General features: G+C 39.2%; 1 protein-coding gene across 1 annotated transcript; it reads left to right on the forward strand.

The window, feature by feature from the left end:
- Positions 1-1672: 1672 nt before the first annotated feature.
- On the forward strand, positions 1673-9850 carry GPX6 (glutathione peroxidase 6). Its single transcript, XM_007536410.2, has 5 exons — positions 1673-1825; positions 4559-4712; positions 5973-6090; positions 6887-6986; positions 8758-9850. The coding sequence occupies exons 1-5, from the start codon at positions 1733-1735 to the stop codon at positions 8956-8958; spliced, it is 666 nt and encodes a 221-aa protein (XP_007536472.2). The 5' UTR covers positions 1673-1732; the 3' UTR covers positions 8959-9850.
- Positions 9851-12590: the final 2740 nt, after the last annotated feature.

Below are 12590 nucleotides of genomic sequence, written 5' to 3' on the forward strand. Positions count from 1 at the left end.
CCATTTGAAGTAGCTTTCTCCCAAATAACTTCCACCTGCAAATGTGCACTGATCATTTGTGCCACTCCTATATTATTTGGCCCTTTTCCAGAGAGCTGATTAATAGACAAAGTGTCTGAGACTCACAGTATCCCCAAAGTTGAACTTCATAATTAAAAAGTATTGTGTTCTATTTACTAAGGAATGAAAGTTAAGGCAACAGGACAAGAGGTTAATAGAAAAGTACAATCATCAAACTTTAGTTGGCATATAAATCATAGTCTGACCATGAGTTTTGAAATTATCATTTATAAAAGAAGCCATGTAATTTACTTGAAAAATCTCTACAAAAAAATGTAACATGTTTTGTTTTTTGGGGGGAAATCAATAGTGGACAGAGTTTTGTGAGGTTTCCCCTTTTTATTGATATAACCTTGTTTACAAGACTGTAGATATTGTAGGAGTACAATTTCATCCCTTTTCAATATGTATGTTATTATACTACTGCCTACTTCCATCAAAGTGCCAAATATCTCTCCACCACAGTCATACATCACAGACCCACTTTGAATCCCTTGCCCTCTCCTTTAGGTAAATTCCGTTCTGTAGTGGAAATTTAATTTTTGCTTTTGACTTTGCCAGTTCCCTCATTTTCTTCTTTATATCCTTCTTGTGAGTGAGATCACCTGGTATTTGTCTTTTTCCTTACATATTTCTCATAGCATGACCCACTCCAGTGCCATCTATGTTACAGCAAATGACAAAATTTTGTCTCTCCTTATAGCTATATAGCATGCCATTTTGTATATATACCACCATTTTTCTCTTTTTTATATTTTATTTATTCCTTTTTGTTGCTCTTGTTGTTTTATTGTTGTAGTTATTATTGTTGATGTCACTGTTGCTGGATAGGACAGAGAGAAATGGAAAGAGGAGGGGGAAGACAGAGAGGAGGAGAGAAAGACAGACACCTGCAGACCTGCTTCACCGCCTGTGAAGCAGCGCTTAACCCGCTGTGCTACTGCCCGATTCCCTTTTTCTTCTTTTTAAAATCATTTTATTGAGAGGTTAATGGCTTACAGTACAGTTGCTGACACATGGGTACAATCTCTCGTCTCCACCACCACATCCTAACTCATTCACTGATGGCTGTTTCCATCCCTTGGCTGTTGAAGCTAAGATGTGAGTGCACACATCTTTGTGGATTAATGATTCTGTGTTTCTCAGATAGATACCCACGAGTGAGGTTGTTGGATCATATTTTGAGAAATCTCTGTACTGTTTTCCATAGGAGCTGCCTGATTTTGTTTTAATGGCAGATTCTGCAGTAGTTTTATTTCTTGGAAGCAAAGTCAACACTTAGAAACTGTCAGTTACCTGGAGGCGGTAGAGATAGTACCCAGAATCCAAAGAGCAAAGAAGTATCACCTTCTCCAGAGGGAACACTTGAAGTCGACAGTAAGGATGGTTGGCAAGCTCTGAGCCTGCCAGACTGGTTCAAGAAACATAATTGTGCTGGGGGCTGGAGGTGTGGATATTTAGAGATTGAAGTGGAGTGAAAAAGGAAGACAAGGATGGAAGAGGAAAAGAGACATAAGAGTGGGGTGGGGTGTCATGGGGGTGTGGTGGGGAGGGGTGTGAATGCAGCTCTGCAATTGGAGGACTGTCTCTAAACTGCTTACAGTCAGAAACTCAAAACAAAATTTAAGTCCCTTGTGCCCTCAGACTCACAGTGATCTCTCCAATAAGAACCATGATCAAGCAGTTCTGGGTCTCCGGTCTCTTCCCGCTGTTCCTGGCGGGCTTAGCTCAGTCCACCCTGGAGCCGGAGCAGCAAAAGATGAAGGTGAGTTTCCGCGTACTGTAGCCGGCGACTTTTCAAGAACAGCTGACTGACTGATATGGTCCCTGGGAATGTGAGACACCCTCTCTTCTTCTCCAAGGGCGAGGTCTGTCTTCCTAATCCTTGGTCTTTTTTTAAAATGAATTACTCATGAAACTATTTTATTTTTATCATTTTTTAAATTGTCACTAGGGGTTATATCTGCTGGCACTCCCAGCGGCCATTCTCCCCCCCCCCTTTTTTTAATTGTATAGGACAGAGAGAAACTGAGGAGGGGAGATAGAGAGAGGGAGAGAAAGACACATGCAGACCAGCTTCACCTCTCGTGAAGTGTTCCCGCTGCAGGCCGGGAGCGGGGGCTCAAACCAGGGTCCTTGCTCTTGGTAATATAACCGCCCGACCTCCCTCCCCGATTTTAGCAAGCATCTGCCACCGCTGTGCTCTTCCTCTCCCATGTAAGTCTACTCTCCTGTCCCTGGTGGGTGACTGATCCCCCAAAGTGGGCGGGGGGATGCAGGCTGCTCCATCCTGCTGGCTCACTCGTTCATTTGCCTGGCTGTCGCTTGCCTGCTCCACCCTGGTCTGGAATTTGGGGCAGCTCAAAGTTTCCTGGGAAGATGGATGGGGAATTGCAAGTTACTTTAGAGAAGGGCTGACTCAGTTAACACTGAAGAGATTGGGAAACCTCTGGGAGAGCGAGAAGAGCTGGATGCATTTGAGAAGTTTCAGGGTCAGGTAAAGAGGAGTTTTTGTTGTTTTTAAACTTTTTTTTTTTTAATTTAAAATCAGGAATAAGAAACCACATATGACAGGATAGTTGTTGGCCAGTTTACACTCTAGAGAAGGAGCAAAAGTAAAAAGATACACTCTTAAGTTCTAGTAATGCCCCAACTAGATCTCTACCCTTCAGTAAAGATACCCTGGGGGTCTGGGTGGTGGCACATCTGGTTGAGCCCACATGTTACCACGCTCAAGGAGCAGGGTTTGAGCCCCCAGTCCCCACCTGCAGGGGGAAAGCTTTGCAAGTGGTGAAGCAGTGTTGCAGATGTTTCTCTGTCTCTCCCTCTCTATCACTCCCTCCCCTCTTGATTTCTGGCTGTCTCTATCCAATAAATAAAATACAGATAATTAAAAAATTTAAAAAAGAGGATCCCCTACTGCACATCAGTAGTCACACTGTAAAAGATAATACAGTACTTAACTGAAGGCACCATCAAGCTGTAACATTAAAGCCAGACAAACTTAGTCACAAACTTAGCCTCACTTGTGATCTAAAGCCAGTTACTTTTCTTTTATTGAACCCTTTCTCCTGTAAAATATGTAGAAAATCATCTAAAAAGCCCCAACCCAAAGTCTTGGATTCCATAGGGTTTTAGGAACTTGCCTTTTTACTGTTTTTAGGCAAATACTTTGTTCATACATAGTATAAGTAGATACATGTAAAATAGTCATAAAGGGGCCAGGTGGTGGCATACATGGGTAAGCCTGGGTTCAAGTTCCCAGTGCTCACCTGCAGGGAGGAAGCTTCACAAGTGCTGCAGGTCTTTTGTTCTCTCTTTCTTTCCTTCCCTCTTACTTTCTCTCTGTCCTATCAAATAATAGTAATAAAAATAAAATAAATATCTAAAGTATAAAATAAAAGACTGGTAACTGGAGTGAGAGCAGTTCCCTCTCTAAAATAAAAGGCAACCTCTGAGGAGCTGTTGATACTCAGGTTTGCATAAAAACCAATGAGTCTATGATCACACCATACCACCCTCAGTGTGCCCAATTTCATCTGTATGAAACTGATAAGAAAGTTTAAAGACAATGGAATTCATAAGTCATAGAAATGGAAATTAACCCCCCCCCCCCAAGAACTGCTCTATTCTGGCTTATGATGATGCTGCAGACTGAATTTGGAACCTGGCATGAAAGTCTTTCTGTTGTATTCCCCAGCTCAGGAATAAACATTTAAATTAGAATTCTAAATGCAACCTTTTTTTTTTTTTTAAACTGGAGCACCACTCAACTCTGATTATTGTTGGTGATAGGAATCAAACTTGGTACCTCTCAAATGCAAATCCAGTGCACTACCACTGTGCTGCTTCCCCAGCCCTAACATTCTAATATTCAACCTATAACAAAGCTTATTTATGAAACATACCATTTAGGATAGTGATTTGTGATGAGTAACATAGTATTTAATAGTATTGATATGCAAACTAAGTGCCTCGTGTCTTGAAAAGTAAAAACAGTGTGCCAAGAATAGATTTTGTAGGTACCAGTGAGTACCACATTGGCAAAGTTCTAGAAAGGGTTTTCTGTGGGATCAGGAGAAAATAATTTTATGTAGAGTAAATACATAAATTTTATGTAGAATAAATACATAAATTTTATGTAAACTTATTTCTGTGATGCAAAACTATTCAGAATATTTAAGAAGTAATGAGATGACTGGACTAGGCTGTTAGACTTTTGAGGGGAACGTTATATCAGGAAATTATATTAATCTTTTTGGAATGGGCACAGAATTATGAAGTACTTGTCCCACCACATAAATACAATTAGGCTAGAGGACATAAATTTCAGCTGTGGCATCAGTCATAAGTAAAATAAATCCTTGAAAGGTCTCATCGGTTCTTAGAGTTTCCAAATATTACTCTGAAGGTCATTGAACATTCTGAAAAAGTTTACAGATCTTAGAAAACATTATCTTATTACAGCATCATTGTGGTTATTTTTGTCATATTCCAGGTGGATTGCTATAAGGAGGTGACAGGAACCATCTTCGAGTATGGAGCCCTCACCCTCAATGGTGAGGAGTACATCAAGTTTGATCAATATGCAGGCAAACATGTCCTCTTTATCAACGTGGCCACCTACTGAGGTCTGACAGCTCAGTATATTGGTAAGACCTTACTTTTCAACTCTTTTTTTTTTTTAAATTTTCCCTTTTGTGGCCATTGTTGTTTAACATTGTTGTGGTTATTGATGTTGTTGGATAGGACAGAGAGAAATGGAGAGAGGAGGGGAAGAGAGAGAGGGGGAGAGAAAGACAGACACCTGCAGACCTGCTTTACCACTTGTGAAGTGATTCCCCTACAGGTGGGGAGCCAGGTGCTCGAACCAGGATCCTTATGCCGGTCCTTGTGCTTTGCACCACGTGTGCTTAATCTGCTGCACTCCTGCCCGACTCCCACTTTTCAACTCTTTTGGACCCCAAAGTATTAGGAAGGGTTTATTTGATTGGGGAAAAGCTCAAGGAATTGAAGCTCTGCTCTGGATTGAGTGCTATCAGGAAATGAGTAAATGGAGACAATCATGTGGTTTAATAAATCATATCTACAAAATAGGAGAATAAAGCAAGACTGAAGTTAACTGGTTAAGAAGCAGCTGTCACTGGCAAGAACAGTATAGTGCTTGGTTATGTTTATTATTTAGACAATGTTCATACTTAGTCTATGTTTATACTTATCATTATCATCTTAAAAGATTATTTACTTTTTTATTTATTAATGATGAGCGAGCACACCAGAGCATCACCCTAGCACATGGAATACCAGGATGCCTCCAAGTCCTGTGCCCCTACTTACTGTACCACCTCCAGGGTATTATTATTATTATATCACTTTATCTATTTCCCTCTTTTTGATAGGATAGAGGGAAATTGAGAGAGGAGGGAGAAGTAGAGAAGAGTGAGGAAGAGAGAGACCTATACCATTTGTGTCACTGCTTATGAAGCTTCCCCCTACAGGTGAGAACTGAGGACTGGGGACTTGAACCCAGTTCCTTACACGGTACACGGTAATCTGTGTGCTCTAAGTGGTGCGCCACTTCCTGGCCCCTAATTTTTGCTTTTTTCTTTAAATTTTTTAAAAATGTTTTTAAAATTTTTTTTAAATTTGTGCTTTTTAAGGGTTCCTATTAGATAGTGAAGAGGGCTCATTTATGGAAACAGCTGTACAAGAAAAGCTAGTTAGCTGATTAAATTTCTGAAAACCTGTTCTAGCTTTTTGCTCAATTTCCCCAATCTCTGTAATCTTTAATTTCCCTTTATTGTCTTCAATTCATTTATGTGATACATGAATAAATAAACCTAATGATTCTTTCACTACTCAAGGTAGAACTGTTGCCCAGGCTACCTATGCTGTTCATTTTCTACCTACAGAACTGAATGCACTACAAGAGGAGCTGAAGCCTTTTAATGTTGTTTTGTTGGGCTTTCCCTGCAACCAATTTGGAAAACAAGAACCAGGAAAGAACTCAGAGATCCTTTCTGGGCTCAAGTGAGTACCTACTTGGGATTCTGTAGAAGCCCCATCAGGATTTCTTTCCCATATCTGCCTAGAAATGCTCATTCTGGAGTGGGTAATAGTCCATTTGGTTCAAAAACACCATCGTGATGCCTTGAATTCAGTTTCAGCTAAATGGTCATGCTCAAGAGTGTTCTACTATGGAGTTTTTTGACTGTGAGTCTATGAAAATCTAATGGAAAATGAGAACAAGAGAAAGGAGGCTAAATTAGAAAGAGAAATGAATCCTAACCTTAAATTATTGCCTTTCCATTTTCTGAAATTCTTTTTAAGATTTATTTATTTATGTATTTATGTCAAAGAGATTGAGAGAACACAGCATTGAATATGCCAAAGTAAAAGCCTGAGCCCTATGTATGCAAGGCCTGTATTGACTAGTCTCTTTTCTTTTTTAAATTTTATTTATTTTATTTTTGAAAGAAATGCAGAGAGAGACACACACAGAGAGAAACATGAGTACTGCTCAGCTCTGGTTTATGGTGGTGCAGGGGATTGAACCTGGGACTTAGAAGCCTTAACCGTGAGAGTCTGTTTGCATAACCATTATGCTGTCTCCCTGCCCTTGACTATTTTCTTTAGGATTCTTTGTTGACTCCATAAAACTGGCGTCTGAAGTGCTAATTCCTACTGACCTCTCTTTGCTTACCTTCCATGTCTACCACCTTTCCCTCTTTATCTCTAACTTACCTTTGTGGTGATGTTATAATGGTCGTTACTATCCATTATTTTCGTGGCCTTGGATCCTTTTTAAATCTTGGGTTCATTGCAGGTATGTGCGTCCAGGTGGTGGCTTTGTCCCCAATTTTCAACTCTTTGAGAAAGGGGATGTGAATGGAGAAAATGAGCAAAAGATTTTTACTTTCTTGAAGGTAAGTGAACATAAACCTAGCATTGTTCAGTTAATGCCCTGAAAGCATGGGGGCTCATGTTGTTGCCAGATTTTCTAGGGAGAAAGATTTTGAGTAAGACATATACATTTAGGTTCAAGCAGCAAGGGTTAATTATCAAAGTGCAGCAGAAAGAATGCTTCCAATTTGCCTCAGCCTGCCAGGTATTTTGGAGATGTTTTAAACTAACTTCCAGGGAGAAAGGAAAAGAAAGGAAAAGATAATGAAGAGTTAAGAGAAAGATCTGTCTGAAAAACAGATAGTTGAAACAGTCATTAAGTGTTCATCTTCAGTTTTTCTTGTCTCCCTCCAGGCACTTATCACTTCAGTCCTTGAGAAAGATACTGGAGGGCAGTCTGGCCTTGGTTTTCATTCAGAGTAGCAAGGCATAGACATCAGAGAAACAAGGAAAAAACAATGCAAGAGTTTTTCCTTTCTTATAACTGCAGGTGTCACTTAGCTCTGTGCCTATCTTACTATCCTATATCAATGTCTAGGACTGAGGTTAGACTACTTGGAAAGAAATGCTTAGATAAGCTCAAAGTCATGATACATCTGTTTCAAAACTTTAGTTTCAAGAGGAGGAAACATATGATAACCCTATCAGGAGCTATGATTTATGCATTCAATAATCATGTGTTTTTTAAAAGTATTTTTGTTTGTTATTAATAGTCCATTACAAGATAGTAAGATTACAATGTATAGTTGCCAATAATCATGTATTAAATCTCTAATATGTGCAGGAAGCTGTACATCTGTCCCTTCTCACCTCCCCCCCATGAGTTAGCAAATATTAGTAAGGCATAGTCTCCTCCTTGAAGAAACTCATTTAATCATAGAACAAAAATAGAAATGGATATTGTAGGACATCATGTGATAATTGACTTTAGAATCACAGAGTACTACAACCAAAGGATACCAATATGGAAGAGCCCAGGGATCTCTTAGTCCACTAGTTCCCAAATGCTGATCTGTTAAAAAAACTGATCCTTATTGAAACTTGTGCCCAACCATAGCAAACTGAAAACCAAACCAAACCAAACAAACAAACAAAAAAAAAACCTGAAGAATTTTCCACATAGTTCAAATTATTGGATATTGAAAGATAATCATTTATTCTGATGTTGATACTACCTTAAGTTATATAAACTGTAGTTTTGTTATTCACAAATGGTGATAACAATTTTATGTTATTCAAATACTTAAAATGTGTTTAAATACTTAAAATGTGCTCATTTTTTTAACTTTTAGTTATAGTAGGCTTAGTTTTTCTTTTTGAAGAGTTCTTTACTTTTATGAGGGAAAGAGCTATTGTCAAAAATGAATGCTGGTTACTCTACATTAACTATCAAAAATGGTTAGCAAACTCTTACTGGCCTATGAAGCTCCAAGTTCTGAGAACCATTACTCTACATCAAACCATTCTTTTCAACCAAGAAAACTAAAGTTATAGAGACATTATGACTTACCAAAGAAAGCAGATGATATTATTTTTATTGGAGTAGTATGATATGATCACCAGAGTAGGGAGAGAGTAGGAATTGAGAAATATTTTCTGTTTATTCTTATCCTCTTCAATTCTTGGTTGTATGATTGGTAATTGTTGTACTGGTGATACACATAAAACTTTTGTGACTCATTGGGAACATGCCAAGTTGGTAACATATTGTTTATATATTAAGTAAACTAAGAGGAAGGATGAGAGTAGATAATGCAGAAAAAATATGTGTATTTTTTCATATCTTTACTCCAGAACTCCTGTCCTCCAACTTCTGACATTTTGGGCTCATCAAAAAACCTCTTTTGGGATCCCATGAAGGTCCATGATATTCGCTGGAACTTTGAGAAATTCCTGGTGGGACCTAATGGAGTCCCTGTCATGCGCTGGTTCCATCGTGCTCCTGTCAGCACAGTCAAGTCGGACATCCTAGAGTACCTGAAGCAGTTTAACTGAAAGGCCAGAGGTTGTCTGAAGTAGTTACCCTGACTCCTACATGAAGAACATGTTTAACAGAAATACCTCTCTTCATTCCACCTTCCTTCCTACTTAGCCTCCATCTGACTGCACCACACATACTATGCCAAAGTGTGTGTTTCTGCTATGTATGTTGTGTAGTTTGAAGGTTAATGGAAAGAACTCCCCCCCCCAGCTCTGTGATGCCTCAAATTATCAAGTTATTTAATCTTTATTCCAAAGGAAAAATCCCATGTCAGGGTTTAGATTACTCCATACCCCTAGAAAGGCAATCTCAGAAATTCCTGACATCTATCCTTTTTTCATCAGAAAGGTTTAAAGAAGATAACAACTGGCAACAGGGTTCTCAAAATCCCCTTTACAACCTCTTTTCTCCTCCATACTGGCAAGCATTGTTTAATTTTCCCTCTCCCTTATTAGTCCTTTCCCTAACACACTGCACTTACCTCAAGTTTCCTCATAGGATCTCTAAAAACAGTGAGAACAGAAACCTCATTTCATATGAAAGGAGGGGGCATCTCCATGATGGTGGGTCTCAAAGCCCCTCTGGGTCGGACCCTACCAGAGCCTTCCTTGGTGTCTGTCCTTTAGTGCATTCAGGTCATGGCACCTGGGCAGGGATGTCCTTTCATTCTAAGTGATGAGATTTCATCTCTTCACCCTGACTTTTCTCAATTTTGATTCATTCTTGTCTTTCTTCCCCCAACCCCCAGCACTAATCCCTTCTGGCTTATGATGATGCCAGGCATCTAAGCCAGGACCTCAGTGCTTCAATCATGGAAGTGGTTTTGCATAATCATTAAGATATCTCTCTAACTTTTTAAAGAGCTCATTCTTATCAATGTCTCAAATAAAAAAGAACCTTGCAGCAGGTGGGTCTCCTGTGATGTTTTTTCTAGTTCCACATTATGTTTTCTTTCTCTCTCACTTTGTCCCTGCTTCCTTGACTACCTCATTGAACTCTTCAGTATTGTGTTTTTTTTTCAAAAGTTCTCTAATCTGTTCCTTGGCTTATCCAAAAATATTCCATGGGATGGGTTGTCTCAGAGATGCTGTGATATGAACACAGATGACTTGGGATCAGACCAATGTATGCTCCCACTCAGGTCTTCTAGGATCTCCTATATGAGAGGAACCTTGCTCCTCATAGAATCTTCTCTTTCCTTCAATACCAAAATACAGACACATATTTTTATTTACAAAATTATTTATTACTGTTAAAAATCCAAAAGCACCTAAAAATAGAAGAACAGCACAACAACATCCATTTCTTGTCAAAGACATAAAGGAATTGCTGGGAAGTCCTACTTGGCCTATGTTTAAAATTTAGCCATCTATATGGTGACAGATTTCAGAAAAATCAGAAAGTAAGAAAGTGAAGTAAAATAGCTATTATTTTTTCATCGTCACAAGTTATTTTAATACACATACTTGCTGGCATCCCAAACCTGATGGCTGAAAAGAGAGTTAACATACAAAGCCAAACAAATTGTTGAACAATCATGGACATAAAGGCTGGAATAGTGCAGATGAAGTGTTGGGGGGTACTCACTGCAGACTCTTGTGTACTTCTGCTTTCAGGTGTATATTTTGCCCTGGCTTATGGACATGTGTGAACATATGCTCTATCTCAGGGGACCTGGTCTATCTCTTGGTTTGGGGACTTTACTGGGAAGTGGACCACCTGGGATGGAATTAGAGAATACTATGAAAGGAAAGGTCTCACCCAAGTAATGAAGCTGGAGGGTTGTCACTCCACACCTTGAAATCTCTGGACACAGTCTGAAGTGAAGCATGCTGGGGTGGCACTCGTTGCATTGATTAGGTTGCAGTTGGCGGATGCAATATTATTTGATAAGAATTGAGAGAAGCATTCAGGAAAATGAGCCCCACCCTAAGATTCCAGGACTGGGGGGAATATAGACTCTGTTGTGGAAATGTGGCGTTCCTGCTGTCTTAGGGTTCAAGAAGACAATGGATAGTTATTGTTATCATCACATTATTTGGTAATTGGGTTAACTTTGAAAAGTCCCTTTGTTAGGGTTTGCTGTATAATACCCAGCATCTTGTATATAGCTGTGCCACCGGTTTCTTTTGTTCTACCTGGTCTAGACTTTTGAGAGAGTCAGCATATCAAAGACTCAGCCTATGTATTAAAAAGACTCAGTCTGTGTTTTAAAAAGTTCTAGACATACAATCAGTTTTTCCAATCTCATATTAATTAAATAGTGATTTATATGACTACACTTTAATAGGTGTGTACATAAACGCCGTTCCCACCACCAAAAGACTGTGTCCCATCCCACCCATTCATCCCTGCCCCAGGAAGCCGAATGTCCACCCTCCCCCCTCACCAGTGTTTTGGGTTTTTTTTTAATGTTCTTAAACTTTTTTTTTAATTTCTTTATTGGGGAATTAATGTTTTACATTCAACAGTAAAAATAATAGTTTGAATATGCATAACATTCCCCAGTTTCCCATATAGCAATACAACCCCCACTAGGTCCTCTGTCATCCTTCTTGGACCAGTATTCTCCCCACCCATCCACCCCCACCCCAGAGTCTTTTACTTTGGTGCTATACGCCAATTCCATTTCAGGTTCTACTTGTGTTTTTTTTTTGTTTGTTTGTTTTTTTTCTGATCTTGTTTTTCAACTTCTGCCTGAGAGTGAGATCATCCCATATTCATCCTTCTGTTTCTGACTTATTTCATTTAACATGAATTTTTCAAGGTCCATCCAAGTTTGGCTGAAAATGGTGAAGTCACCATTTTTTACAGCTGTAGCTCTTTCAGTAGACGTTTGATGTATTTAGATGGCTTCTCATTGGGTGCATAGATGTTAGTAATTGTTAAGTCCTTTTGATTGACTGATCCTCTGAGCATTAAGTAGTGTCCATTCCTATATATTTTTAACCTTATTTATTTTAAAGTCTGTCGTGTCAGATATGAGAATAGCTGTTCCTGCCCTTTTTTGTGGGCCATTGGCTTGTATGATAGTTTTCCATCCTTTCACTTTAAGTCTCTGTTTGTCTTGTTGAGTTAGGTGGGTTTCCTGTAGACAGCATATTGTTGGGTTTTGTTTTCTGATCCATCTTCCTACTCTGTGTCTTTTAATAGGTGAATTCAGGCCATTCACATTTATTGATATCAAAGATTGAAGATATTTTAACGCCATTCTTGTAGAGCTTTAGAGTGTTTTGATATATGTTCTATTTGTGGTGGTCTGGTTGTTTATAGGAAACCTTTCAGAACTTCTTTCAAGGCAGGCTTGGTGATGGTTGCTTCCTTCAACTGTTGCTTGTCTGAGAAGGTTCTGATGCTTCCATCTAGTCTGAATGACAGTCTGGCAGGATATAGTATTCTTGGTTGAAAGCCTTTCTCATTGAGCACTCAATAGATATCCTGCCATTCTCTTCTGGCCTGTAGTGTTTGTGTGGAGAAGTCTGCTGCTAATCTTATTTGGTTTTCCTCTATAGGTGACTCTTTGTTTTTCTCTTGCAGCCTTGAGGATCCTTTCTTTATCCTTATTCCTTTCCATTCTAAGTATGATGTGTCTTGGTGTCTTTAAGTCTGGGTTAATTCTGTTTGGGACCCTCTGGGCTTCTTGAAT

Source organism: Erinaceus europaeus, chromosome 4 (genome assembly GCF_950295315.1).
Source record: "Erinaceus europaeus chromosome 4, mEriEur2.1, whole genome shotgun sequence".
In the NCBI taxonomy this organism is placed as follows: Eukaryota; Metazoa; Chordata; class Mammalia; order Eulipotyphla; family Erinaceidae; genus Erinaceus; species Erinaceus europaeus.